At 40.8% G+C, this 24,650-nt stretch overlaps 1 protein-coding gene across 3 annotated transcripts; it reads left to right on the top strand.

The window, feature by feature from the left end:
* The first annotated feature begins 1,462 nt into the window (after positions 1-1,462).
* On the top strand, positions 1,463-22,439 carry LOC143830279 (serine/arginine-rich splicing factor 5-like). Of its 3 annotated transcripts, none has more exons than XM_077322570.1 (9): positions 1,463-1,651; positions 2,013-2,077; positions 3,508-3,644; positions 6,411-6,481; positions 8,221-8,313; positions 10,298-10,370; positions 16,697-16,770; positions 19,243-19,353; positions 20,886-22,439. In XM_077322570.1, exons 3-9 carry the CDS (start codon positions 3,519-3,521, stop codon positions 21,133-21,135), a joined length of 798 nt encoding a protein of 265 aa, XP_077178685.1. In that variant the 5' UTR covers positions 1,463-1,651; positions 2,013-2,077; positions 3,508-3,518; the 3' UTR covers positions 21,136-22,439. The 3 variants fall into 3 exon arrangements, with proteins under 3 accessions (XP_077178685.1, XP_077178686.1, XP_077178684.1); XM_077322571.1 differs by having other exon boundaries at positions 1,537-1,711; positions 20,889-22,439; XM_077322569.1 differs by having other exon boundaries at positions 1,537-1,711.
* Positions 22,440-24,650: the final 2,211 nt, after the last annotated feature.

Here is a 24,650-nt window from a genome sequence, read left to right as displayed (position 1 = left end):
ATAAAACATAAAATCATAATTCCCATTAAAATCGCACTTATCCCCCCCCCCCAAGGTGGCAATCAAACTCCCTCCCCCTTGCTCACAGAATTGTTAAAACACATCAGGAGGAATGCAAAGGCAGCCTGATATTCTGGCTAACTCGGGGTGGGTCCCAGGTCTTCCTTGCCCTGACCTCAACCAAAGACCAGGCAGAAGAGCTCCAACTCTTGAGACGCTGGCCTCTGTACTCATCCAGTGATAGGAAACCCCTCCAAATTCTGTTCAGTCCTCACAGGGATTGCAATAAGAGGCAGTTTTATATTAATGATATATAATTGTTATTGTTGAAGAGCCTCTTGTGGCGCAGAGTGGTAAGGCAGCAGACATGCAATCTGAAGCTCTTCCCATGAGGCTGGGAGTTCAATCCCAGCAGCTGGCTCATGGTTGACTCAGCCTTCCATCCTTCCGAGGTTGGTAAAATGAGTACCCAGCTTGCTGGGGGATAAACGGTAATGACTGGGGAAGGCACTGGCAAACCACCCTGTATTGAGTCTGCCATGAAAACGCTAGAGGGCATCAGACATGACCCGGTGCTTGCACAGGGGATACCTTTAATTGTTAGTTAATGTGAATGGTTTTAAAAATGTTAGCCACCCTGAGCCAACAAGGGTAGAACAGTATGCAGGTAAAGTATTTAGTTTATTTTTATTCCATCTTTCCTCCAAGGAACTCGGGCTACCTGGAGCGATAGACTCTCTCTACTCCCAATCTCACTTCTCAGAAGCTAGGCAGGGGTGTCACAGCAAACCACCTCTGAACATCTCTTGCCTTGAAAATTACAGCAGGCTTTCTCAACCACGGTTTCATGGAACCATGGGGTTTCTTGACGGCCCTGGAAGGGTTTCCTGATGGGTGGGAGTTAATTGATTTTTAATGTATTTTTTAAATGTCTCAAACATTTATCAGGTATTATCATCACATACGGTCGTGTTGACCCACCCACCCCAATGGTCTATGATGGGCCGGGAAAGGATGGGAAGGGGAAGGAAGCCGGGTGGGTGTGTACACAGCTCTTTCCCAAACATATTCTGGACGATTGTGCCACTTCAGGGATTTCTCGAAGCCTGAAGAATGTTTCAGGGCTTTCTTAATGGTAAAAAAGTTGAGAAAGGCTGCCCTACAAGGTTGCCATTAGTCGGCTTTGACTTGACGGGACCTCCCACTACAAATAGGCCAGGGAGCGGGAATGGCCTCCTCAAGGAAGGAGCACGCCTCTCTGGGTTGTGGTGCCGAATGGCGACGCCACCTTGAATGAATCCTGCACGAAGAATGAGCTGTAGTTCAAGCTGGGTGAATTCTGGATAAGAACAATTCCGTACAGGAACGTTTCGCGGCCGCCTCTCGCCCGCCCCCCGGGAGCAGCGGTCCCCGCCTGCCTTTCTGCCAGCCCCCGCTTTCCACGTGGCTTCCGCAACCGGGCAGCCGCCTACCAATCCCAAGAAGCCAAGCCAATTCGAAGCGCTCCCGAGCGCGTTGCCTCTCGGGAGTTGTAGTCCTCGAGCTGGTTGGCCGAAAGTGGCGACGCTGCGGCCCTAGACGAACGTGCTGCCGCCCTCGCTGCTGCTCCTTCCAAACGAAGTGGCGCCGCCATTTTCTCTGGCGGACCAAGGTGAGCGTCGTGGTTGTGCACGGGGGTCTCTAGCGAGCTGGCCAAGCCCTAGCGCCGCCGGTGAGTGCGCTTGGCCCTTCGCGGGAGGGCGGGGGAAGCGAGGGGGCGGCGGGCGGGCGGGAGCGGGGGCGGCTTGTCCCTCGCGGGGAGCAGCGGGAGGCGGAGAGGCCGGAGCGCCGCCTCGGAGGGACCCTTCGTGGTCTCCCTTCCGGGCTTCCGGCTGACTGAGGACTTCGGCGGGGATTCTCCGGTCGGCTCTTCGCTGTCCCTCTCCCACCAGCCGCCTTCCCGCCCCCGGCGCCCGCGCCTGTTTGTCTCCTGCCGTTAACCCTCCCCCCCCCTCCCCCGTGCTTCCTTCCAGATTCTGCAGAGGAGGCCTCTCAGGCACACCTGCACAGCCAGACTGCGCCCCATCTCACCTGGAAGGTAACTGTTCGGGGAAAGGGCGCTTGAAACACACGCTCTGTTGCTTTTTTAACACAACGCACACTCACACTCTTTGCTTTCTTTAAAAAAAAAACACAGCCTCGATTTTCCATCTATGGGTGTTGTTTTGTTGGTATACTGGCTCAAGGGAACTTTCGAAATACGGTGGTTTGCACGTATGCACATCCAGGTGTTATCTTACCCGGTCTCCTCCAGGTGGTTAAACGCCCCAGTGGTGTTACACAAGAGGCCTGGCGTTTTATAGCGCTCTCTCACACTATAATGGAAAGTAGTGTAATGACAAATCTCAATGATTATTATCCTATTGAGAATGAATGATGTACCAAGGTGACAGTGGGACTGGTATTTGACAACAAATTCAAATTTTGAGAATTTTCAGGATTTTTAAATTGTGTTTATATTTATCTTTACATATTAATTTCCCCAAGTATTAAATTGGTTGCAAGAATTTCTTAGCCTGTCACTGTTGTAGGTACCAATAACTGTAATCCCAATATCTTGTTTCTGAAGTGGCTAGAACCAGCTGTTTCATCACAAATGAGCTACTTTGTCCCTTGTTAGCTATGTACTTCACTGGTTTAATTCCTTTAAGGTTTGGTAGGGATTACGGTGGGTGCGTTTTTTAAAAAATCCTCTCCCGATGCCTGTGACTCACTTGAGCCTCCAAGGAGAGGCGAATAATAAATTTCAATAATAGTAGTAGTAGTAGTAGTAGTAGTAGTAGTAGTAATAGTAAGTGTGGCTATAGCACTACCAGGGACAGTGGGCCTGTTCTTGCCCTTGCCCTGATTAAAATGTTATGAAAGAATTTGTAAGAGCTGGATCAGAGGGTCATCAAATCACTGCTGTTCAAATCTTGCAAGCTATCTATGGGATATGCTATTAAAATATATTTATTTAAACACTGATTCTGCTGTAAGGGAGTTCTTAAAACGATGTAGTTCTACTTACTATTATGTTTGGATCACAAATTGCCAGCTACAGTATTGTTGGAGAGGGAGTTAAAGCTGAGGGGTGGAATAGATGAGTGATAGGTGGAGGCTAGTAGTATTAGGATGTAAAAAATTATTTTCATATCTAGCGAATATTTCTTTCCGGCAGTGTACGATATCAAATTTTGTTTAATGTATTTAACATGCTTAATATGCATACGTAAATATATATGTAATAAACCTAATATATTTAAGTATACTTATTTTTCCCCCAACTGAGGACTTCTTGTTACATTGTTAACTCATATCACACACAATAATGTGGAATCACTATTACAATAAGAAATGTGCTTAACTTGCTGTCAGTTGCCTTGCAGGCTGGTACATTGTTTTAACCTGGGTTTTGGTAAAAGTATAATAAGGCTTGTTTTGGAAAGCTTATCTATATGACAGCTAAAGTTTTCTCTTTTTTGGCAGCTTAATCTAAAATGAGTGGTTGTCGTGTCTTCGTTGGACGTCTAAGTCCACATGCCCGAGAGAGAGATGTGGAGAAATTTTTTAAAGGATATGGCCGTATACGTGAAATCAATCTGAAAAATGGCTTTGGTTTTGTGGTAGGTATGCTGTTAAGAGACTTTCTTCTCTCAGTTTTTAAAAATGCTATGCAAGTAACAATACAGTATAATTTGGCATATTTATTATTTGATTTCTACCCTCCAATATGACAATTAACACTACAATAGAACTTTTAAAACAGAGACCATAGGGGGTCAGTTGGGTTCATGATGTGGAAGGATGTCTGGGGGGCCAGCTGAATGGTGTTAAGTTTGTCAGCCTCAACCGAAGCCTGGAGGAGCTTTCTTTTACACGCCCTGCGGAATTGTGGGAGTTCAGGAAGGGCCCTGATCTCTTCAGGGAGCTTGTTCTACCAAGTGGGGGTAGAACAATCTGCCATGGTCATCTTTATTTTTATGAGAGTTTTTAGTATGTTAAGATTAGAAAACAAGAGGGACCAAGACAGAACTTACCTTTGTTCAGTGATCTTAAATATGTACATATGAATTCCAAAAGGTACTGTTAGATCCAGATTGTCCATTTTTTGGCAGACTCCCAGCAAGAATCCTGCACTAGGCAATCATCAGGTGACCTTGATCTTTTCACACATAACATCACCATGGAAACTTAGTGTGAGAAAGAAGAAAGCTATCCCTGCCCAGCTAAGAATAATAGCAGGGCCAGATGATATATATATCACTTATAAACTTATTTATTTGTATCCAGCCAGTCTTTTCCCTCAACTACACCCAGTTGATTAGGTGCCCATGGCATGAGAGTGCCTGATGTTGGGCCATATGCACTAGTGCTGGGACATATTCTACATACACATATGTGTTCAGCAGATTCTCTTTCTGGGTGAGGATCATCTTCAATGTAATAGTTGACTCTGTGAAAAACATAGTTAATGAGAACAGAATTATCTTCTGCTCTAGGTGTTTTTCTGTTTATGTAAAGAAAACTAAGTGTCAAGTTGTTTTTTTAGGGGCACAGATTACTAATGTGCAGATGACAGTGTCTAAAAAGACAAGTTGTAGACCCACTTCTCTGGGCATTATGCCAAAAAGTTGAAACTGATACGGATTTTTTGTTTAATTGTACAAATCATCAGAATTCTGGGGATGTCTTCCTCCACAGGAGTTTTTTGTTTACAGATACTGATAAGTGGTTATACTTGGGGATGGGGTCACCTGCACATCAGTAAAAAATATTTTGAAAAGACATAATTGTATACCAGCTTCGTGCACCTGGAGTGGACATTAGTTATCACCTGCTGTCTAAGGTTATAATGACTTATAGAGGATCTGTGTGTTTCCTGCTTTCACATATTCATGCATCAAGCAGCCTTTTGTAATTGCTGGGAACCTTTGCTTGGGATGCTAATACTTGAATTGCTTTTAAGTGCATTTTTACTTCATTGTGAAAAAGTGCAGATGAAAAATAGAGCATAAATCTAATTTTCAGACTAAAATTGCTACCTTTAAAAATGTTAAGGTTACTATTGAAGAACCCCATGAACCTTTGAGAGGATTTCTATTGTCTCAGTTATAGTTTGTCTGAGGTATCTTCAAAAAGTTTCTGCACTTTTATATTTTTGTTGGCAATTGTAAGGGCAGGAGTAGTAGTAATCGGTTGTGACTGGAAGTGTCATGTGACTAGTCTGGATGACCAGAGCACTCTGCATCTGTCACACTAGTGTGTCCATTGTCAAACATTTAAATCCACTCATAGAAGACACTATGAAAACTAAATTTATCCCAATACTGAGCACACATGCAGAGATGAATTTGTGCCCTGGTACACCTTATGCCCACAAGAAGCGTATGACAGAATGGTGTTCCTCTTTGATGCACATTATAAGTCAACTCTTATACTAAACTGCAAGATCAGCTGGTTTGCCAGTCAGACTTGTCCTATGACATGACCAATTACTGCTCCTCCCGCCCTCACTGTTTCCAACAAAAATATAAAACTGCAGAAACTTTTATTTTTAATTTCAAATTTTGTTTATTGTCCAGTTCATCAAAATACATTTAATAATCTCAGAGTAACATGTTAATAGAATATATTACATTTACAGATAATAACTTCTGACTGTATTTGTTGAAGAATATACAGAAAAAGATCACTGAATCTCCTACTCAAAATTTCTACGTCCAATCTCATTTCCCTTTATAAATCATAACAGATAGTCATAAATCCACAATTATTCTTTTTTCTAATATACTCTATCCAAAGATTCCATTTTGTTTTAAAGTCCATTGTTTGTTTATCTTTGATTTATATTGTCAATTTCTGTATGAGCTCTAACATTTTCAACTGCCAATTGAATATAGTGGGTATCTTCTTTAACTTCCAGTTTTTCGCCCATGCTGTCCTTGCCACCGAAAAGTACAGAAACTTTTTGAAAAGCCTCTCGTAGTTTGCAAAGTCATGCAAATCTAGAGCAAGGTTCTTCCACAGTCTTTATGTGGAGAATTAACATTTGAAAATAAAATGAGACAGGTATTCATGTTTTACATCTTGCATAGATTCCTTTCACAGTATATATACTGCTGACACTTCTAAGTATTTTTTAGAGATGTAGTGATTCAAAAATCCTTAAAATTCCAAATATGTACCATTGTGTTTCTTTATTAAGCTCTGATGATTTCACATGACTGCCACAGTGGATTACCTATCTAGTTGCAAACAATATGAATTTGTTGTTTGCCACCTATATCACCAAATATTTCTACAGTTAGGAGAATTGAGGAAAGACAGTAGTATGAAATCTGATTTCACTTTTACAATTTTGATTTTGTGACTCATTTGTTCTGTCATAGGAATTTGAAGATCACAGAGATGCAGATGATGCAGTGTATGAATTGAATGGTAAAGAACTATGTAATGAAAGGTAATATTTTTGGTCCAGATAAAATAATTGGCCAGTGCCAATGTAATAAAAGCTTCCTGGAAATTGCAGTTTACAAACTGTAAACCAGTTTGTAGAATTCCCATTTCTTCCACCTTAAGTAGGAATGACACCAGAGCTTTCAGACTGGTTTAGAGGACATGACACCGTATTGTGGAATAGGTTAAGAGTTTCAGGCTAGGATTTGGGAAACCAATGTTCATATCCCCACTCTGCCATGATTTTTGTTGAAGACCTTGGACCAGTGACACATACTTGTACAAGGTTTTTGTAAGGATTGATTGAAGAAGGGACTGTGATGCACTTGAGCTCCTTGGAGAAATAGGATAAATATTGGCTGCATAGGTTGGGAATCTGGTTAACACTTGTGTGGTTTTAATGTTAAATAGCAAGAACAAAGGGGAATCATGATAACGAACATGCAATCCTGTGACTGGATCCTGATTTGCAAACCATGGTTGCAGGAAGCCAGCATAATATCTGCCATATATTATGCTGCTCTACTTAACATGATTTAAAAAAATTAAATGTAGAGGGCTTCATCTGAGTGCAGGAGGCCATGGCAGCAAATAATCCTGTAGGATTATAACAATTTTTTCAGTAGCTTCAGTAGAATAGCTTCAGTAGAAAGAGAAGAAGAAAGCCCAGTACTTAATGTTAACAGAGGAGATCTCATCACGAATATGACCTTTTCCCCTTTGACAATTATTAACTATGTTGTGTACTTAGAATTCACACTGTATATGGGTCAGACTGAGCATCGTGATGCATGTTGCTTGTATGTGTAAAAATTAACAAGCATACTTTGTTTCCTGGTATATGAGTTCTTTCCATTCCATAGGACTAATCCATATTCGTGAGCCTCTAAATATGACCACTCAAAAAGCTATGTATTCCATTTTTCTAGAGTGGGAAGGGAAACAGTAGAATGTTTGGATGGGCATCATGTGTTTTAGCTTCTCAGGGCAACTGGGTGATCATACTGTGCTGCTTTGCTCAGCTTTCGGTTTGTTTCATAGCAGTGAAATGGTAGAGTCTCTCCCACTTCACCCCAATGAACTCTTGTGTTTTTTTGTATACATAATATATATTCATTCCTTACTTGGTGGTTAATAAATACTCTATGGTCATGGTTCTGCCATTCACATGTGATTTCCCCCAAAATAGTTGTACTTAAAAAAAAAACCCAGCAAAACCCCACACACATTTTGATCATTTTAGACTTTTGCTTGTTTTGTTAAAATTAAATTGCAAACTTGGCAAATGCAAATGTAGCCATGAGGGATAATTGTTACTGGTCTTCTGATGAGAAGGAAACCCGGCAGCATGCATCCCTCTTCCCTAGCACAATTATTTTGCTGTTTGGAGTAGTGCATTAAATACTGTTTCTTGCCACCTTCAAATTGCTTTTGCAATTGCATTCCAATAGAAATACTGCCAAAATGCAGGAAGTCCCCTCGTACTTAGAACACGTGCTATAAGGTGTGCATATATGTATTGTATACAACGTAAATATTGAATGAGATTTTTTTTCCTGGATTATACTTGTCTATGTAGGCAATTATTTGCTTTACTAGCTTCAGTTTTCAAGCATACTTTATGCCACTTTGTAAATTTAAAGTTAGATGGGGGGGGGGAGATGTTACCTGTCTGTGTGTATGTCCAACAGAAAAGCTTAAAGAACTAAAGAAGCAATGTTGATCTTTGCTTTTATGTTAAAGAGTTACCATTGAACATGCCAGAGCCCGAAGAGGGGGTAGGGGCAGATATCCTCAACGATTCAATTATTACCAATCTTATGCAGGTGGATCTAGGTAAGTATCTTGTTCTGTTGATTTTTCAGGTTCGTTTGTGAAGCAAACTGCATATTTCTAAATATCCTGCATGACTCCCAAGTCTTCAAAATACTTTTAAAGTGTTTTCCCATTTTAAATTTGGCTAGACTGCAATTACATTGTACAGTGTGCAGTTATTTTTCATTTTCCACTGCACCCCCCCCCCCCAGCATTCTTCTCAGGTGTCAGTGGACTCCAGTGAGAGCAGCCCTAGACACATCATGGGGTGGTAAGACAGAATTGACAAAAATTGCCTTTTCCCTCTGCCAACAGTTTTGCCGTTTGGGTGGCAAAAAGGTTTCAATTCAGCCCTTAGTAGTGTTGCAAGGAGACTCGTACAAATACTCCATTAATGGAAACTGGTGCACTACATCAACCATCCTAAAAGTGGAGAGAAACAAATGTGCCAAAGTCATTAATTATTGCTCTGTAATTAATTAGCACTTGATACCTCCTTTCTTCCCATGAATACTGTTGTGAAGTTTAGTTCTTACTCCCATATCAGCAACCCAAGCATGCCCTAGTTTGAACTTTAATATTTAAAAATATTAGTTCTGTAGTAGCCTGACTAATCCAAGGGGTTTCACTTAGATAGGGATTGGATGTTACTACATATCTTTGGCTGTGAGCTTGGTAAATTATGGAATGAGAACTACTGTTACAGTAAATATTCTGCCCAAGTTACTGGAGCCTACAATTTATAAAAAATTTGAAAATATATTTGAAGGCATTATAAGTGTATATAATATTGAATTATATGTGTATATAATATAATATTGAAATGTACAGGACTGTAATTATTTAATTTATAGTACATTCTTACTGTGTCTTTAAAAATAAATGTAACTTTTAACATTTCTGTACTGTAGATGGTTGTCTGAAGAAATCTGTGCTTGAAGGACTTTAGGCATTTGTAATGACTTTGTATGCTATTGCTTTAAATATACATTAGCAGTTTTGGATTTAACATAAAGGTTGCCGATGTCATGGTAAAGAAATTTGAGAACATCTAATTATGCATATTGCAGTATGCTGTTTAGATTCTCTTTTCTTTAGTGCGGTGATGTTGCTGCAGTAAGAGTGGTCGAAGGTCCAGGCTAAAAGTGAACTTTTAAAGTAGGAAATGTGACTGACGGTCATGGGCATCTAGCATGGTAGTCACGTTCATGACATCAGGCACATGGTGCCAGACAAGAAGAGACTGCTAATTCCGGTAGTGGAAAGTGGGACTCGACCTGCCAGTTGAGGGATTCTGGAGCTTCTGTTTTAAATGCTCTGAAGTGAAGATCTGGATATTCTGAAAATGTGGGGCATTTAGAGGTATGCAAATAAAATGGAGTTGCCTCTGCATCAGTATCCAAAAAGGAGTACACTGTTAGTTGAATTTTATGTGATATTATATGATGAAGGTGCCACTAAGTGGATTGTAACAGCTCCCCTGAGCAAACTCACTTGCGGATCATTAGTTATTGATACTGCTATGTGTAACACTTTGCAGCAGAAGTATACTAATATACATGCATGAGTCTATGTTATCATGTCTTAAGAAGTTTTTTTGATGAGTAATATACAGAGAGCGCATGGCCTTTTCCTCCTCATCACTTGCTGTGTCTTCAGTGAACATATTAGTATTGTTTGAGCCATTTAAAATCAAGGCTTTCTTTGGTAACTGTTTCACACGTGGAAGTCGTGAAGTGATAAGCATTCCTTTGTGAATTGTCCCCTTGTTTTTTAGCCAACACTTTTCAGTTTGTGTTTAAATTCCATTTGGTTTTCCTAAGTAATTTATTTTTCCTAATGTGAACAGCCTGACCCTCACTTAAATGGAGAGTGGTCAGCTTAATAAGAATGTTGTCTTGTTTGTTGAGTAGTATTATGCAGTCAAACCAGAATACATTTTAGTTTTTAGTTTTGTATATGAGATAGAAATGAATAATAATGTGAATGCGTTTATCTCTTGTAGCCAGTATGGTCCGCCTCTTCGTACTGAACACAGACTTATAGTTGAAAACCTTTCTTCACGTGTTAGCTGGCAGGTGAGTTGAATCTGATCTGATCTTTAATAACATTGTTTTGTTCAAGTATGGTTCCTGAAGGAAATGGCATAATATTTAACACTACAGTTAAAGCAGCCGAAGCATTTTTTAAAATTAAAACCAAAGCTTGGCCTTATTTGATCTGCAAACCAACAAATAAACGTTTTAGTATGTTTGTATTTTAAAAACTGAACTTCTGATTAGTGCTTCTTAAACAACTGTAATCATCATCTAATAAGAAATGTGAAAAACCAATATAGAAACATTTAATCTTTTAAAATTACAAAGTCTGCAATTTGTTTCAGACTGTATCTGGTTTCAGTAGAATGAACAGAATGACCATGTAGTTAAAGGTTTTGTGTGTATTCTAAATGCAAGGAGTCTCCTACATTATACTTTGGAAGGAGCTTGTTCGTCACTTTGTGTATTAAAGTAGAAATATTCAGTCTCTCAATCTAAGAAGTGTTTTGGACATCAAACTGCCTGGTTTCCAAACTGAAAAAAGATGATCAGAAATCAGGAAATGAGAAATTGGCCTATTTAGCATAATTCACATACATGAGAGGGGATTATTGGACAGAAAAATGCCTGTGTGTACTATCTATCCTTAAGTAGCAAAGAAAAATAACATACCATCCTGTTTCACCATCATCATTGTTATTATTTCCTTTTTATGCTGCCCTTCCCCGAGAGTTCAACGTAGCTTACAATACTGCTAGTTAAAATAATTAAATTATTGTTAAAATCATCAATCTATTATAAAACCCTGAAGACCCCCCACCTTCCCTCCAGTTGGATGGAGGGGGAATAAAGTGCTAAGATGTAATTTATTATATGACATTCAGATGTTGTCTGTGTAGGGAGGCCAGTTATTTCTGATGTTTCCATAGGCCTGGTGGAACTGCCTTGGGTCTTGCAGGGCCCTGATCTCATCAGGAGAGTGTTCCGCCAAAGCCCTGGCTCTGGTTGAGGCCTGTTTCACTTCTTTGAGGCTGGGGATCTTGAGCAGATCTTGTGTGCTCGAACATAAGCTCTTCTCGGGGTGATAGCATCATTTGATTTCAAATCTAGACAAAGTATGCCTGCTGCTGTCCTTATTGTTGAGGCAAAAGACCGGCTAATCATTTCCAACTGAAAGTTTGACATCCTCTGTCTCTTGCACCATCTTCTGCAAAAGAGGAATCAGCAAACAGAGCTTTATTTTGAGTAGGCAGTGTAGCATATGTTGGATCCTGTGATCTTGTTAGTTTGACAGCAAGCATAGATCTTTCCAGCTCCAGAAAAATTGATTCCTGGGATTCTGAGACCTGCTTATAATAATAACTATGTTGGCCAGTGAGCTGCAGGGTGAAAGGGGGGTGGGGGTGCAATGACCCACCCTGCCACTTTTGTCCCCGTATCTCTTCTGACACAGGAAGGTGACATTTTGCCCCCTTTCCCCTCTTTACTTGAACCCAAATGCATGGCTGTGCACGTGAGTCTTGCAACATCAGGAGTTAGCTTTCCCAGAGTTGGAAGGAACCGGGGGTGGGGGGGAGGAGAGAGATCCAGTGTTCTTATTTATTATCTCCTCCCAGCAAGCTGGCTCAGGGCAGTTTCCAATATTTTATAACCAATACATAATAATAAATTGATCATTATATTTGATGTTGTGTCATAAATATTACATAGATTTATGTAGACCATGCAATGAATATTCAGTTCTGAATATTTTTAATTGCTGAACTCTAAATTTTCAAAAGTTATTTAGCTTTCCTGATACTCCGAATTCTGCAGAAACCATGTAGTTAAAAGTTTTATGAATATTCTAATGCAGGGTGTTATCTACCCTCATCTTTGTGAGCTAGCAAGGTCCTATTCAACTTTGTTTTTACTGTTTTGCAGTGGGGAAATGTCTTGCTATTCTGAGACCTCCATCTCAGTATCCTAATTGGTGTGTGCACATGTATACATGTGTCTAAGCTTCCTAGCATTGCAAAGGTTCAATACCAGCCAATTTCTGTCTCTTTGTTTCATTAATGTTTTAATATAAGTTGGGAAATGTAACATCAACAATCTTTAAAATTTGGGCAAACCAACCTATTATGTGGTTTGATACTTCTATACCTAATGCATACTTATTTGTTTAAAATCCTACCTCTCCTTGTAAGGTTTAATTGTAATTAAACATTACAATTTGAAACCCGCAGCATAAAACTTGCATCCTGCTAAAAGCCTCAACAAATAAAATGCCCCTGCTGCACATTTTAAAACTTTCTAAAAGCGATAGTACCTTCACAGACCCCATTCCTAAATTGGGAGCTATAGTGTAAAAGTTGGGGGAACATTCAGTAGAGGTGACGGCCTGAGAACCATAGCCGGTGAACGGGAATACATAGGAGGAGATATCCTTTAGATAGGTCATAACTGGCACCTTGAATTTGGAAATGATGGCAGCCAGTGTAGCTGTCTTTATATGGATGAGAGATTTCCATCCACTTGTCCTCAACAGCATCCTGGCTGTTTTAAAGTTTCCAAGTTGTCTTCAAGGGCAGTGCAATGCAAAGCATTGTATAGCTGTTCTGTGTTTGGGTTACAGCTGAATCTCTAAGAACGGAGAGAGAATGGCCACCCAGATGTAGCTCCTTGAAAGCAGCATGGCAGGTTGCTTGTCAGACAGCAAGTAATAGGTTATTTTCTTATTTTCACTAAAGCCCAGTTAATGTAACGGCTGCTTTTAGAGGCTGTTCTTGGTTGCAGCTGTTTCTTTATTTGAGTTTACCTCATGGCAGTTCTTAGTATGTCACCAGTAATCTTACCTGGCTTTGCAGAGGTGCATAAGGATGTGTCCAAATTTTAAAAAACAACCACTAAACGACCAGTATTTTTTGGCTTCAGGTATATTGAACCCCCAAAATACCGATATTTCCAAATATTCTCGAATCTCGATACTGGTATGGTATTTGGATTCAGTGAACTACACTGAGCCCTTATTGGAGTAGGGCGGTATAAAAATCCAATTCAATAATAAATACATAGATAATTAGGAATGCTGAATTTTTTTCAGCTCCATGAATCTGAGGCAATTAAAGGGATATTTTCAGGATTTTATGAGCATTCTGATAGCTGGATTTTTGGGTGCTATTTTTCCAGCTGAATTAATACATGAAAAAGACTGATAAGGTACTTTTCAGGTATGTTTTTTACTTAAATTAGCTGAATGTACATCCCTATAGGTTCACTGAAAGCAGCCTAAACCATTTGATAAGCTTTCTGTCACTGTGTTGTCTCCGGCAATCTTTCTCAACATTTGTACTGTTGAAAAACTCTTGAAACATTCTTCAGGCTTTGAAAACCCCCAGAAGTGGCACAATCACACAGAGTATGGTTGGGAAGCAACCATAAGTGCACATGCCCACCCAGGGCCCCTCTTCTTCCCACCCTCTCCAGGCCCATCATTGGCCTATTTGGGAGGGGAGGGTGCGTCGACATGACCATATATGGTCAGATTTAACAGATTTTAAAAATATTAAAAATGAATAAACTCCCACCCATTCCAGAAGCTCTTCCAGGGCTATTAAGAATCCCCTGGGATGCCTGGAACCCTGGTTGAGAAAGCCTGCTCTGTGGGCTGGCAGTAATAGCAATAACTATATCAGGAGGGGGGGATTGGAGACTAAACCTTTTCTGTTCAAATCTATTTATTTCCAGCCATGATACAAGCTGCAAGCTATTTTATAATAAAGTCTTCCATTTTTTTTAGATTGGTGGAATTGTCAGTTGTATGAGAAATACTAAATTATTGCAGGCATCTATTTACTCAGAAGTTATTTAGCGCTTACATAGACAGTGTTATGCTTGGAAGAAAGTGGTGACTTTAATGTGTTACAAGCCTGGCTGATGTTAATGTCTGTTATGCAGGCAGAAACAAAGCCCAAAATGTTACCATTTTGCACCCATGACCATTTGTTTTCCTTGGCTGTCTAATGCCTGGCTTTATTATTTCCATGAGCTTTGTCGCAAAAGAGGCTTGCTTAACAAGTAATTAATATATTTCCTGTTTTAATACAACAAACATCTGCTCAAGGCCTTGCCTCACCACAAGCCTGGATTGCATCAGATAGATTGTAGTTGAAACCCTTACATATTTTAGAGCCCACTGGTTTTTGGAAGGACAAAGTATTTGCATAGCCAGGTGCGGGTTTGTTGTCCTGGGGTGCAATCTAAAAAAAAAATTTCAAGCCCTTTTGAAATCAGTTTATGGTCTTCTCATGAATTTTGATGAGTTTTTAAAAGTCACTTAGCTGCTTGTGGTGAGAGTGGCTGTAGTTCCTAAACAAGTGCCTGCCCTATGTGTGATGGGTAGCCTTTTAAGCCTAGGGAAGGAAAAGAGAACCATCACACAGCATCATATAGATGACTGAGGCTAAGCTGTACTCAAAGCTCACCAACCAGGATCTCTTGTTTCTAGTCTCTGATTATTAAAGCTTTAAGTTGTCAATGCCTAGTACATTTTTCAAAAGTCAGCACACTGTTATGTTGATAATGCATATTTGCTATAGCTGGTTAGTTCCAAATTTTGAAAAAATGTATATGCTCGAAGAGAGAGCTAAAAACATCACTTTATATGGACATGTTTTATATACAGCAATTCCAGTTTCCTAAGATGCTTCAGACTAAGTTCTAGAAGACAAAAACACCTAATGCTGGGCTTCTGTATTAACACATTTTCCTATTTGATTAATGCAGTCAAATGAGTCAGATCATTAGATGAGATGTGTTTTTATATGTACGTTCTTACACAGTTTGAACTGTTGTAATAAGTAACACAGGTATTGATGAAAACAATTTTACTTTTTGGCTTTGTTACTTTATTGTGGATGTAATCAATTTGGATGTAATCAATTTGAAATATTTTCAACATCACTTTGAATTTTATGTCCTAAACTCTATATGGGGTATTCAATCCTACAAAATACTATGTTATTTGGCCTTGACTGTGCAAAGTTCTTGAACTCCGTGTAAAAATATGATTAGCTCCTTTAGCACAAGCAGGAATGGTTCATATGTTCAAAATGCATTGCATGCCTATGGAATGTCACAGAATTTGGCTGAAGTACTCAGTAAGCTTGTAGAATTGAATCCTGCCATGAGGAAATGTCTTCGCTTATCGATTGTTTCATGTTAGGATAAAGTCTCAGATTTTCAGACTGTTTTTATTCACATGATAGTTTGTAAAAGCTGAACTGAACTTTATTAAACACTAAATAAATTGAGGCTTCCTGTTATCTGTAGTTCAGTTTTTAGGCTTTTTGTTTGTGTTTTTTTTCACAAATATATATCTAACCAAGTTCGTTTTGAACCTCTTTTAACAGCCTTGCTTTGGGCTAGCCCTCGTTTCTCTTGTGTGGAGGAGAAAGAACCCAAGAGGTTGGGGTTCCTAGTGCCTGAATTTCTAGGGCTTGGCCTGTTCTGAGTTTTCCCTTTGGTACCCATGACACACCTATCTTGGCGATGTAGATCTTGGTTGGCCCACAGCTCGATTGGCTAGCACAGGTCAACCTCAGGTTCTAGAGCCACTTCCGGAGACTGTGTCCAGTGCTTTCAGGGTCTCTGGTACATCTCCCTGAAGCACATTGCTATGATCCATTCCTCTGCCCTTCCCATGTAAGGGAGTTCCACTTGGTCTGCTAGGTATTGGACAAGCGGCTCTTTGCTTAAGGTACCTGCTTATATCATCTGACCACTTGTGGTATGTTGTGGTAAGTAGCCTGTGGCTATCAAATGTCAGCTATTATTTGGGGCACATTGTAAAGGTTAAGAAATAATTAATAAACAACTTATTTTTAAATTATAACACTTAGTCCGTACAGTGTTGCAACTTAGACTCAGTCTCAATTACATTAAATGCAAGTCTCTGTTAAAATAACACTGAGGTTGTGACACGGTCTGACAAAAGCCGGAAAAGTTGTTGTTGCCACTGTCTTTTGACAGCTTGTGACAGAATCTTAGCATTAACTTAATAAAGACATTTGTATAGATGAGGAGAGGTGGAATGTTTGCAGGCAAACTTTTAATATACAAGTGAACTGAGACTTCAGTTATGATCAAATGCTTGCATTTAATAACACTATTTGTATGTGACATAGTTAAAATAGATGTGATAATCTTGTAATTGGTTTGTTATATTGCTCTATCTGAGCTATACGTTTAGCTTAATTTTGCTGATCTTAGCTTTAATATATGGGATTTTGCTGTAACTGTTAGTCATAACAAGCAGGGATATTTTAACACTATATCTTGGGTTTTATAATTCATTTTAAGCTGATCTGTAACTTTTGCTGCAGGATTTGAAAGACTTCATGAGAAAGGCTGGAGAAGTGACTTTTGTAGATGCTCACAGAAACAATCCAAATGAAGGGTAAGATCACAGTTGAATAATTCAGTAAGTGATTCAGATCTTGACAACTGTTTTAGGTGCACACAAATTGAATATTTTTTATTTAATTCCTTTTTTGAACAACTGATTACTACTGCATCAGACTGCTTACCCTCTTGTCAGCGGGGCTTCATGTCTCTGCTAGAAGATGTAACCCCCTCCCCCCCCCAAAAAACACCCCTTTTCTACTACCTCTGTACCACTTTATTTCCTGTATTTCTCAAGAATAATATGGTCAGGAGTGCTTCACTATCTCAGACACTACCTCAATTAAACAGCAGAACACAGCTGGTTATGATCCCCGTTGCAAAGAATAGGAAAATGGATTCACTTGTGCACTTGGTTTTATGGGAGTACATTGACCCCCAAACACATTGTGGAATTTTGCTAGTTTTTTGCTAAGAGTTCATTGTCAGTTCTGCTTAGGTAGAAAACGTCAGTTACTAACTTATATAAATTGAACATAATTTACGTAATAGTTAATCTATTAATAGTGTGAACAGTCAGAGCTGATTTTTACCTGCAAATGAGGAAAAAGTCCCATTTGGCTGAAGGGGTCATTTTGAACCCTTTCTAAAGATAGTTGGATAGCTAGCTGCAACTAAGTTCACTGCTGCTTGCAAACGGAACTGAGATCTTATTAGCATTATCCTTTAGCTAAAATTCTATCTTCTGGGTTGTTTGCTACTCTTCCCAATTTGGTGTCATCTGCAGATTTAATGACTGGGACCTCCATCCCCATATCCAAGTTAAACATAGAGCAAATCAGGATTTCTTCAAGGTGTGGCTGACTTGGGGTTATACATAATCACAATAGCTAATTAATGCAATAGGATTTTAAGGTGGAAGAGGATTAAAACTCTGTTTCAAAATGTATGTGCCATTACAACATGGTGCTCTGCTGCTAAAGTCCAGGATGCATGCAACAAATTGCATGGTGTTCTGTGTCCCAAGTTACTCACAGCTTCCATGACCAGGAAGGTTTGTTGTTGCAGCAGATGTATGACTGCAGTAAGGAAAGAACTCTGGTGCAAAGGAGAAAACTATGTGGAGGGAGAAAACAGCATTTACTATTCAAGTTTTAAAGAAGACACAAACATCTTCGCCAAGCGAGACTACTGCTGCCCTACCTGCCCCCAGACTGTCTGGCCGCAGTAATCAATGCAAAGGTCACCGCTAGACAGGACTTATGTAATTTGCTCTATGCTGGCCTGCCCCTGTCCTCGACCTGGAAGCTCTAGCCGGTGCAGAATGCAGCTGCTTGGGTCCTCACTGGTTTATCTTGGAGGACCCATATCCAGCCGGTGCTGAGGCAGCTGTATTGGTTACCAGTTCTGGCTCGGATCAAGTTCAAGGTTCTGGTTTTGTCCTTTAAGGTTATCTGCGACTTGGGCCCAGCCTATCTGAGGGACCGCTTGCCTGCTTATGTCCCGCTATAGGGCACTTCACTCTGCGGGTGTGAATCTGCTTGTGATCCCTGGCCCCGGAGAAGTATGTCGGGCCTCAACCTGGGCCAGGGCCTTTTCAGTCCTGGCCTCAACCTGGTGGAATGAGATTCTGGGAGAGCTGAGGGCCCTGACGGAGCTGGCTAAGTTCTGCAAGGCCTGTAAAGCAGAGTTCTTCTGCCAGGTCTATGGTTGAGGCAGGGTTAGCAAGATCATTGGGCCTCCCTCAGGCTCTGCTATACTACCTAATGCAGCGGTCCCCAAAACCTGGTCTGGAGACCGGTACCTGTTTGTGGATCAGTCGGTACCAGGCTGCGACTCCTCCTTGTCCTCCTCCCCGGCTGCTGCTTTGGGGGCTCTGCCGCCAGCTCACCTTTGGTGCTCTCCAGCGACCGCCATGGCTGGGGCTCCCCCTCAGCGTGGCACTACGCAGCTCCTGCTGGCCGCGCCCCCCAGTGGTCGGCAGGAAGTCAGGCACCGGCGTGAAAGCAAGTGGAGCAGGTGCTCAGGCGGTGGCGACGTCCCTTGGCAAAAGACTACCCCCCCGGTCCTCAGTAAAATAGTCATGCGTTGACCGGTCCCTGGTGATAAAAAGGTTGGGGACCACTAACACACTCGTGTTCGATGACTGCGGGAGGCAGGAGGGATTTTGCCGTCTCAGAACTTTTGGACTAATGCTGTTTTTAGGGTTGGGTTTTTAGAGTTGGGTTTTATGAAGATATTTTTATATGTAACCCTCCTTCAGTCCTAGGAGGAAAGCAGGCTATACATTTAATAAATAAATAAAAATGAAATAAAATAATAATACAGACAATATCCAGGAATTAAGGGGGTTGGGGAGAGAATGTAATGCTAATATTCATTGTAATGTGATTATAAACATTGTGCTGTAGTCACAATATTCCACATTAGGAAAATAAATTACTTTTGCAAGTGTAGTAAATGAAAAATATTTCTCTTCAACTGTGGCTGCCAACCTATATGTTAATTTAGCCGATGGTTTTTATAGTGTTGTAGAGTTTGCATCGTCTAGTGATATGAAGAGTGCGTTGGACAAGTTGGATGGCAGTGAGTTGAATGGACGCAGGATTAAATTAATTGAAGATCGCAAAAGACGCAGGTATGTTAACACAACATTGTAATTGTTACGGCAAATGTTTTTATTTCCTAATAATGAGTTTTAATATCTGCCTGTCTTGGGCCAAAATATTTTTTAGAGGATAATTGATTTCTTTTTACACCCAATCATGTGTCACTAACCTATCTTCATTATGGTTTGAATCAGGGATGTAGGAGTATAAATGAGTTTAGCAGATATCTGCTTGGCGAAGATCTCTTCAACACCTATCACTTTCCTCCCTATGTATTGTAATACTTAGAAATTGGTTGCACAAAATCTTGCACATGTGGAAACTGGAGATGGGCATGAACCATATTTTTGCGATTCAGTTTATTTTTTACAGTTGAACCATGAACCTAACTGCGAAACATGAGGTTGGTTCACGAACTGAACTGGTTTGTATGGGTCCTGCTTTTTGCTCCCCTCCCCTTTTGACAAGGAGCAGAAAGCATTGGTTTAAATAGTGCCAAGCCATTTCAACTACTGCTTTCCTCTCCCTGTGGAAAGCCATGGAGAACAGAAAGGAGTGGCTTAAATTGATTTGAGCCTGGGGCTGGCTGTTAAAGCCCCTTTAAACATCTGAGTCATGGAAGCAGTTTGTACAGCTCAACTGTTTAAAGGGGCTTTCTTGTGCAGCCAGCCACAGGCTTAGAGTGAGAAGGAGCGGGGTACACAGGATAAGGGACAGAAAAAGTGAAGGCAAAGGCACTGTGTATAAATATCAACACCAACAATAGAATTCAGAAAATCAGGGAGCATATTAAATATATGCATACAGAAGGCAATACACTAATAATATCCAAATATGCATAAAGCTACATAAAATCATAAATGGTATCCATTTAGAACAAAGGGGTGGGAACTGCAACTAGTGTCCCAAAATCCTCAGTAAATGAAGTACTATTTCTTGAAAGGAATACATAATCTTTTAGCAGAAACAATTGTGTTAAAAGGAAAGTAGAGAAAATGGATGGAACAACCAAAAAAACAGGAGTGTCAGCAAAGTGTCTCAAGAGTCTTCAGGCGTGACCTTTAAAGCAATGTGAAAAACTGTGGGACAGAATAGGGAGGTTGTAAGAGGCCTCTTGTGGCGCAGAGTGGTAAGGCAGCCGTCTGAAAGCTTTGCCCATGAGGCTGGGAGTTCAATCCCAGCAGCCGGCTCAAGGTTGACTCAGCCTTCCATCCTTCCGAGGTCGGTAAAATGAGTACCCAGCTTGCTGGGGGGTAAACGGTAATGACTGGGGAAGGCACTGGCAAACCACCCCGTATTGAGTCTGCCATGAAAACGCTAGAGGGCGTCACCCCAAGGGTCAGACATGACTCGGTGCTTGCACAGGGGATACCTTTACCTTTAAGAGGTTAACAAAATACCCTATCCCTGGCTAGCAGTATCACTAGGCAGTGTTGGAGTCTCCATAGACTCCAACACTGTGCAGGGGGAGATGCACCAGAGACAGAGTGTTGGGCCTATATTAGAAATAGTGTGAGGGGTTCTTAAATATTTAGTTTAAAACCAGTTCAATCTGTATCAGAAGCAGATCCCGTTCACGAAGTTATTCAAGATCTCGCAGCAAATCTAGATCTGCAAGGTCTTCCAAGTCAAGCAGCAAGTCTCGGTCTCGCAGCCGTACACCTGAGAAGAGAAGCTCTCGCAGCCGTACACCTGAAAGGAAGAGCTCTGAGAAAAACCACCACTCTGGCCCACAAAATTCCTCTCCATCTCCTCCTCCAGCTAAGAAGAGGTCTCGCTCTAGGTCGAGTTCTGCTGAAAGCCGCAGTTAAGGTATTTTGAGAGATGTATAAATGTTTCATTTCTAAGTCAAAATTTTCTACAAGCTTGAAATAAGTTGCAGGTGTGTGTAGGGAGGAAATTCATCAGGTGAGCATAGACATCTGAAGTGTGGATATAAACTCCCCCCCCCATCCTTAATGGAGTTGGGTAAATTGTAATTATTAACTAAAAAAAATTGAATCGTCAAATTGTAATTGCCCAAAGGTGTTGTGTACTGCTTTAGGTAAATTGTTGCTGACTAAAGCAGCAGACTTATTGGGGGGTGTCCGTGCTGTTGAATATAATGAACTTAAGATGTGGGCTCTGGTACCACTTTTCCTTTGGCTGTGCTTCTTGTTTGCACATAGGTTACCCCCTAGTTGGCATTTTCGCACACTTAGCTGAACTGCACTGGCCACTAACATGCAATGCAAGGAAGCTCCAGCTGCCATTCACCTTATACAATTATCCTTTTGTAGTGCACAAGGGGGTATTTGGACTGTGAATGGGATGTTGCTCATTCTAAACTGGTATATTTACATAAATAGTTAGCCAGGGAGGATGTTTAAAGTGTTACCTGGCAAGGTAGAAGTGGAGCATTTTTTAAAATCCTAGTTTAGAATAAGCCCTGAAAAAGTAGTGCATTTTCTGTATTGGGTTGCAGATAAGAGTTTTCAGAACTTTTTTCCTGTCTTAAATTACTCAAACAGAAGTGTCTAGTAAGCAGCTTGGGAGCGCATGTAACCTGTAGTCTAAGAAGGCCTCTTCTCAGAGGGTGAGCCCTTTGGAAATTAAAGTACACACATTTTGCTGGAATTCCTATTTTGAGGTCAAGAAGAGAGTTTTTTTTTCTCCTGTGTGGCTACCAGAGAGTAGCATTAAATAGTACAGGTGCACGTGGTATGAGTAGTAGGAGTTTGTCAAATTTAAGCGGGGAGGATTATTTTTGAACTGTCAACACAAGACTTCCAGTAAAAGCTTAATGTGATGTGAATTTATTCATGCTGAAGTGTAAAAGGGCATCTTTCTTGGGTTTGCAAAACATGCTTTTGTTTTTGTTAGTAGGTAGTACATTGTTAATCCTTAACCATATTGTGGTCACAAAATTATCTGGTTACCTAAAATGAGGGAATCTGCTTGAAATATTTGTAAATTGCCCCCTAAAATGTTTAAATGTATTGATGTGATACAATAAATGTTTCTCCCCTGCTTACTGCATCTCCAGCGGTCTTTCTGTGTTCATTAAACCTATGTTTGTAAACCTTTTTTTTTTGTTAGCAAGTTTTTATTTTCAATAAAATTGATACTTAATTAATGACTAGTTCATCAGTCATTTCTCATACTCATTACAAACAGGAGAGAAGTTCTTTGCTTATGTTCTTGTATATTTCCACTAGCTTAGGTGCAAGACTTAAAAAATTGGGAGGAAGGTTTGTTGGGCCCTTGAGCAAAATAACCAAATCCTAACCATTGGTGGCTCTAATATTTCTGAAAAGCCACTCTGGGTGGAGCGCTGTCCAGGACACCTCTGGGTGTCCGGCCTGTGCTTCCACCTGCATGGGCCAATCCAGGTGTGCCCAAAGCTGGGTGCAGTCTGCTGCGCACTGTCCGCACACCCACAGTCACGTCGGCCCCACCGCAGACTGCTACAATAAATTGGGCACCGCTAGCCCCCTCTGGGGGCACGAACCACTAGCACCTGTTGCATTCTTGGATGCAACAGGCTTGCAGGCTAGTGATGAATAAAATTAGTTTATAGCAACTAAACACCGTCATACCCCTCCTTTCAGAATGAGCTTCCCTTCCTTTTTAAAATACTATTTCACTTTCTTCCAAATCCTTAAGGCTGTATTTTCAAGAAAAAAACTTGGCAAAAAACCCTCCTGTTTAGATATGGTAGGAGGGGGGCAGCAAGAAGAAATATATGCCAAGAATCTCCCACACTGAGGCCTTATTGGTGGTCAACAACTTGTGGGTTAGCAAAGCTCTGCTTTTAGTACAAGGAGTGGCGTTTCATGGACTTGTCTCTCCAGCACCACCTCCTTTTCAGATGGCTCATTGAAAAATACATGGCTATCCAAGTGTTGTTGGCCTCAACACCCCCTCCCCCCAAAATTCCTAAGTATCCGATCTTAAACCTTTTTTTACTGTTTTGTATTTCCATATAAAGTTCAAAGTAACAAACAGATGTTTGGTTTGGGTTGAGTAATGGTTCACAGAAAACCTCTGGAGCTTTTTTTGTTCAGGTTTGGTTTGAGTTTTGCTTCAGGGTAAATGTCTATAAACATGGGTTCACAATACACAGCATGACAGTTTTTACCTCTCTGAATGTCCTATTGCCATTTTAATATTGCCTCAGACGACATCGTCTTGAGCCTTGTCTTTTTGAATACTGTCTTTGACCTTGTGGAACACGGAGGAGTTAGGGCAGTGCTGTCCTTAGAGGTTTTTAAAAGGTGCTCCAGGACAGGTTTATTTGCTATTTATGGAAGATCATTCCAAAATATATTTCCAAAGATACAGGGGATTCTAATCACTCAGAGATATTGAGAACCCACGTTTTCTTCTAAAGGTGAAGAATTGATACATTTGTTTGCAAAGCCCCTAATCATAAGTGAGGGGTGGGTGGACTGCAGGACTCTTCTTTTCTGGAAAAGCTGCCTGTTGTGCCTGAGAGGGCTTGAAGGGGGCTTTTTCTCTTTTCATTGAGCTGATAGTGTCCCCATTGTCTCACCCCGTGATCCCATGTCATGAAGGGCCATCTTTAAAAAGTAAGTACAGTATTGCAATGATCCTTCCGGGGTCTGTAAAATGAGTACCCAACTTGCTGTGTGTGTGGGGGGGGGGGGGGGGTAAACGGTAATGACTGGGGAAAGCACTGGCAAACCACCCCGTATTGAATCTGCCATGAAAACGCTAGAGGGCGTCACCCCAAGGGTCAGATGTGACCCAGTGCTTGCACAGGGGATACCTTTACCTTTTTTACAAGTGACATGCTACTAGCCATAACATGAAAGGTGTGTTGGGGTTGCATAAAAGTCAGGAGCAGTGCTAGATGCTTGAATACAGTCAATCAGAGTGGATGCCAGGGAGAACTACCTGCAATGTCTGGCCAGAGAAGGTGTTCATGAATGCAGGTGTCCACATTTGGACATCACAGCAAATGAAAGTTTCATCAACAGCTCCTGAAACCTAAACACAGCAGTTGCCTTCCCCAAAGGAGAAGCAATAAAAGAGAGAAAAAGATCTCCTTGTCTACTGAGGGAGGCTTTTGTAGCTTTTTTCAGGCTGGATTAGTCTGCAGCAACCTCAGTTGAAGCCATTGATCAGACTCCAGTTAGTTCTGATGTTCAGATTCATTGTGGTATCTCCATATAGCCAATATCTTTAAATGCTGTACTGTTTGGCTTGCCCCAACCTTCAGAGCAATTGTTCATAATCAATTGGAACATGCCTGTTTCTCATCTAAAAAGGAAAGGATTCCTACTCACTTAAATAGCTTTAACAACCAACTGGTCACAAGCAG

The sequence above is a fragment of the Paroedura picta genome, chromosome 2 (genome assembly GCF_049243985.1).
Source record: "Paroedura picta isolate Pp20150507F chromosome 2, Ppicta_v3.0, whole genome shotgun sequence".
In the NCBI taxonomy this organism is placed as follows: domain Eukaryota; kingdom Metazoa; phylum Chordata; class Lepidosauria; order Squamata; family Gekkonidae; genus Paroedura; species Paroedura picta.
This window is presented reverse-complemented; position numbering and strand designations above follow the sequence as displayed.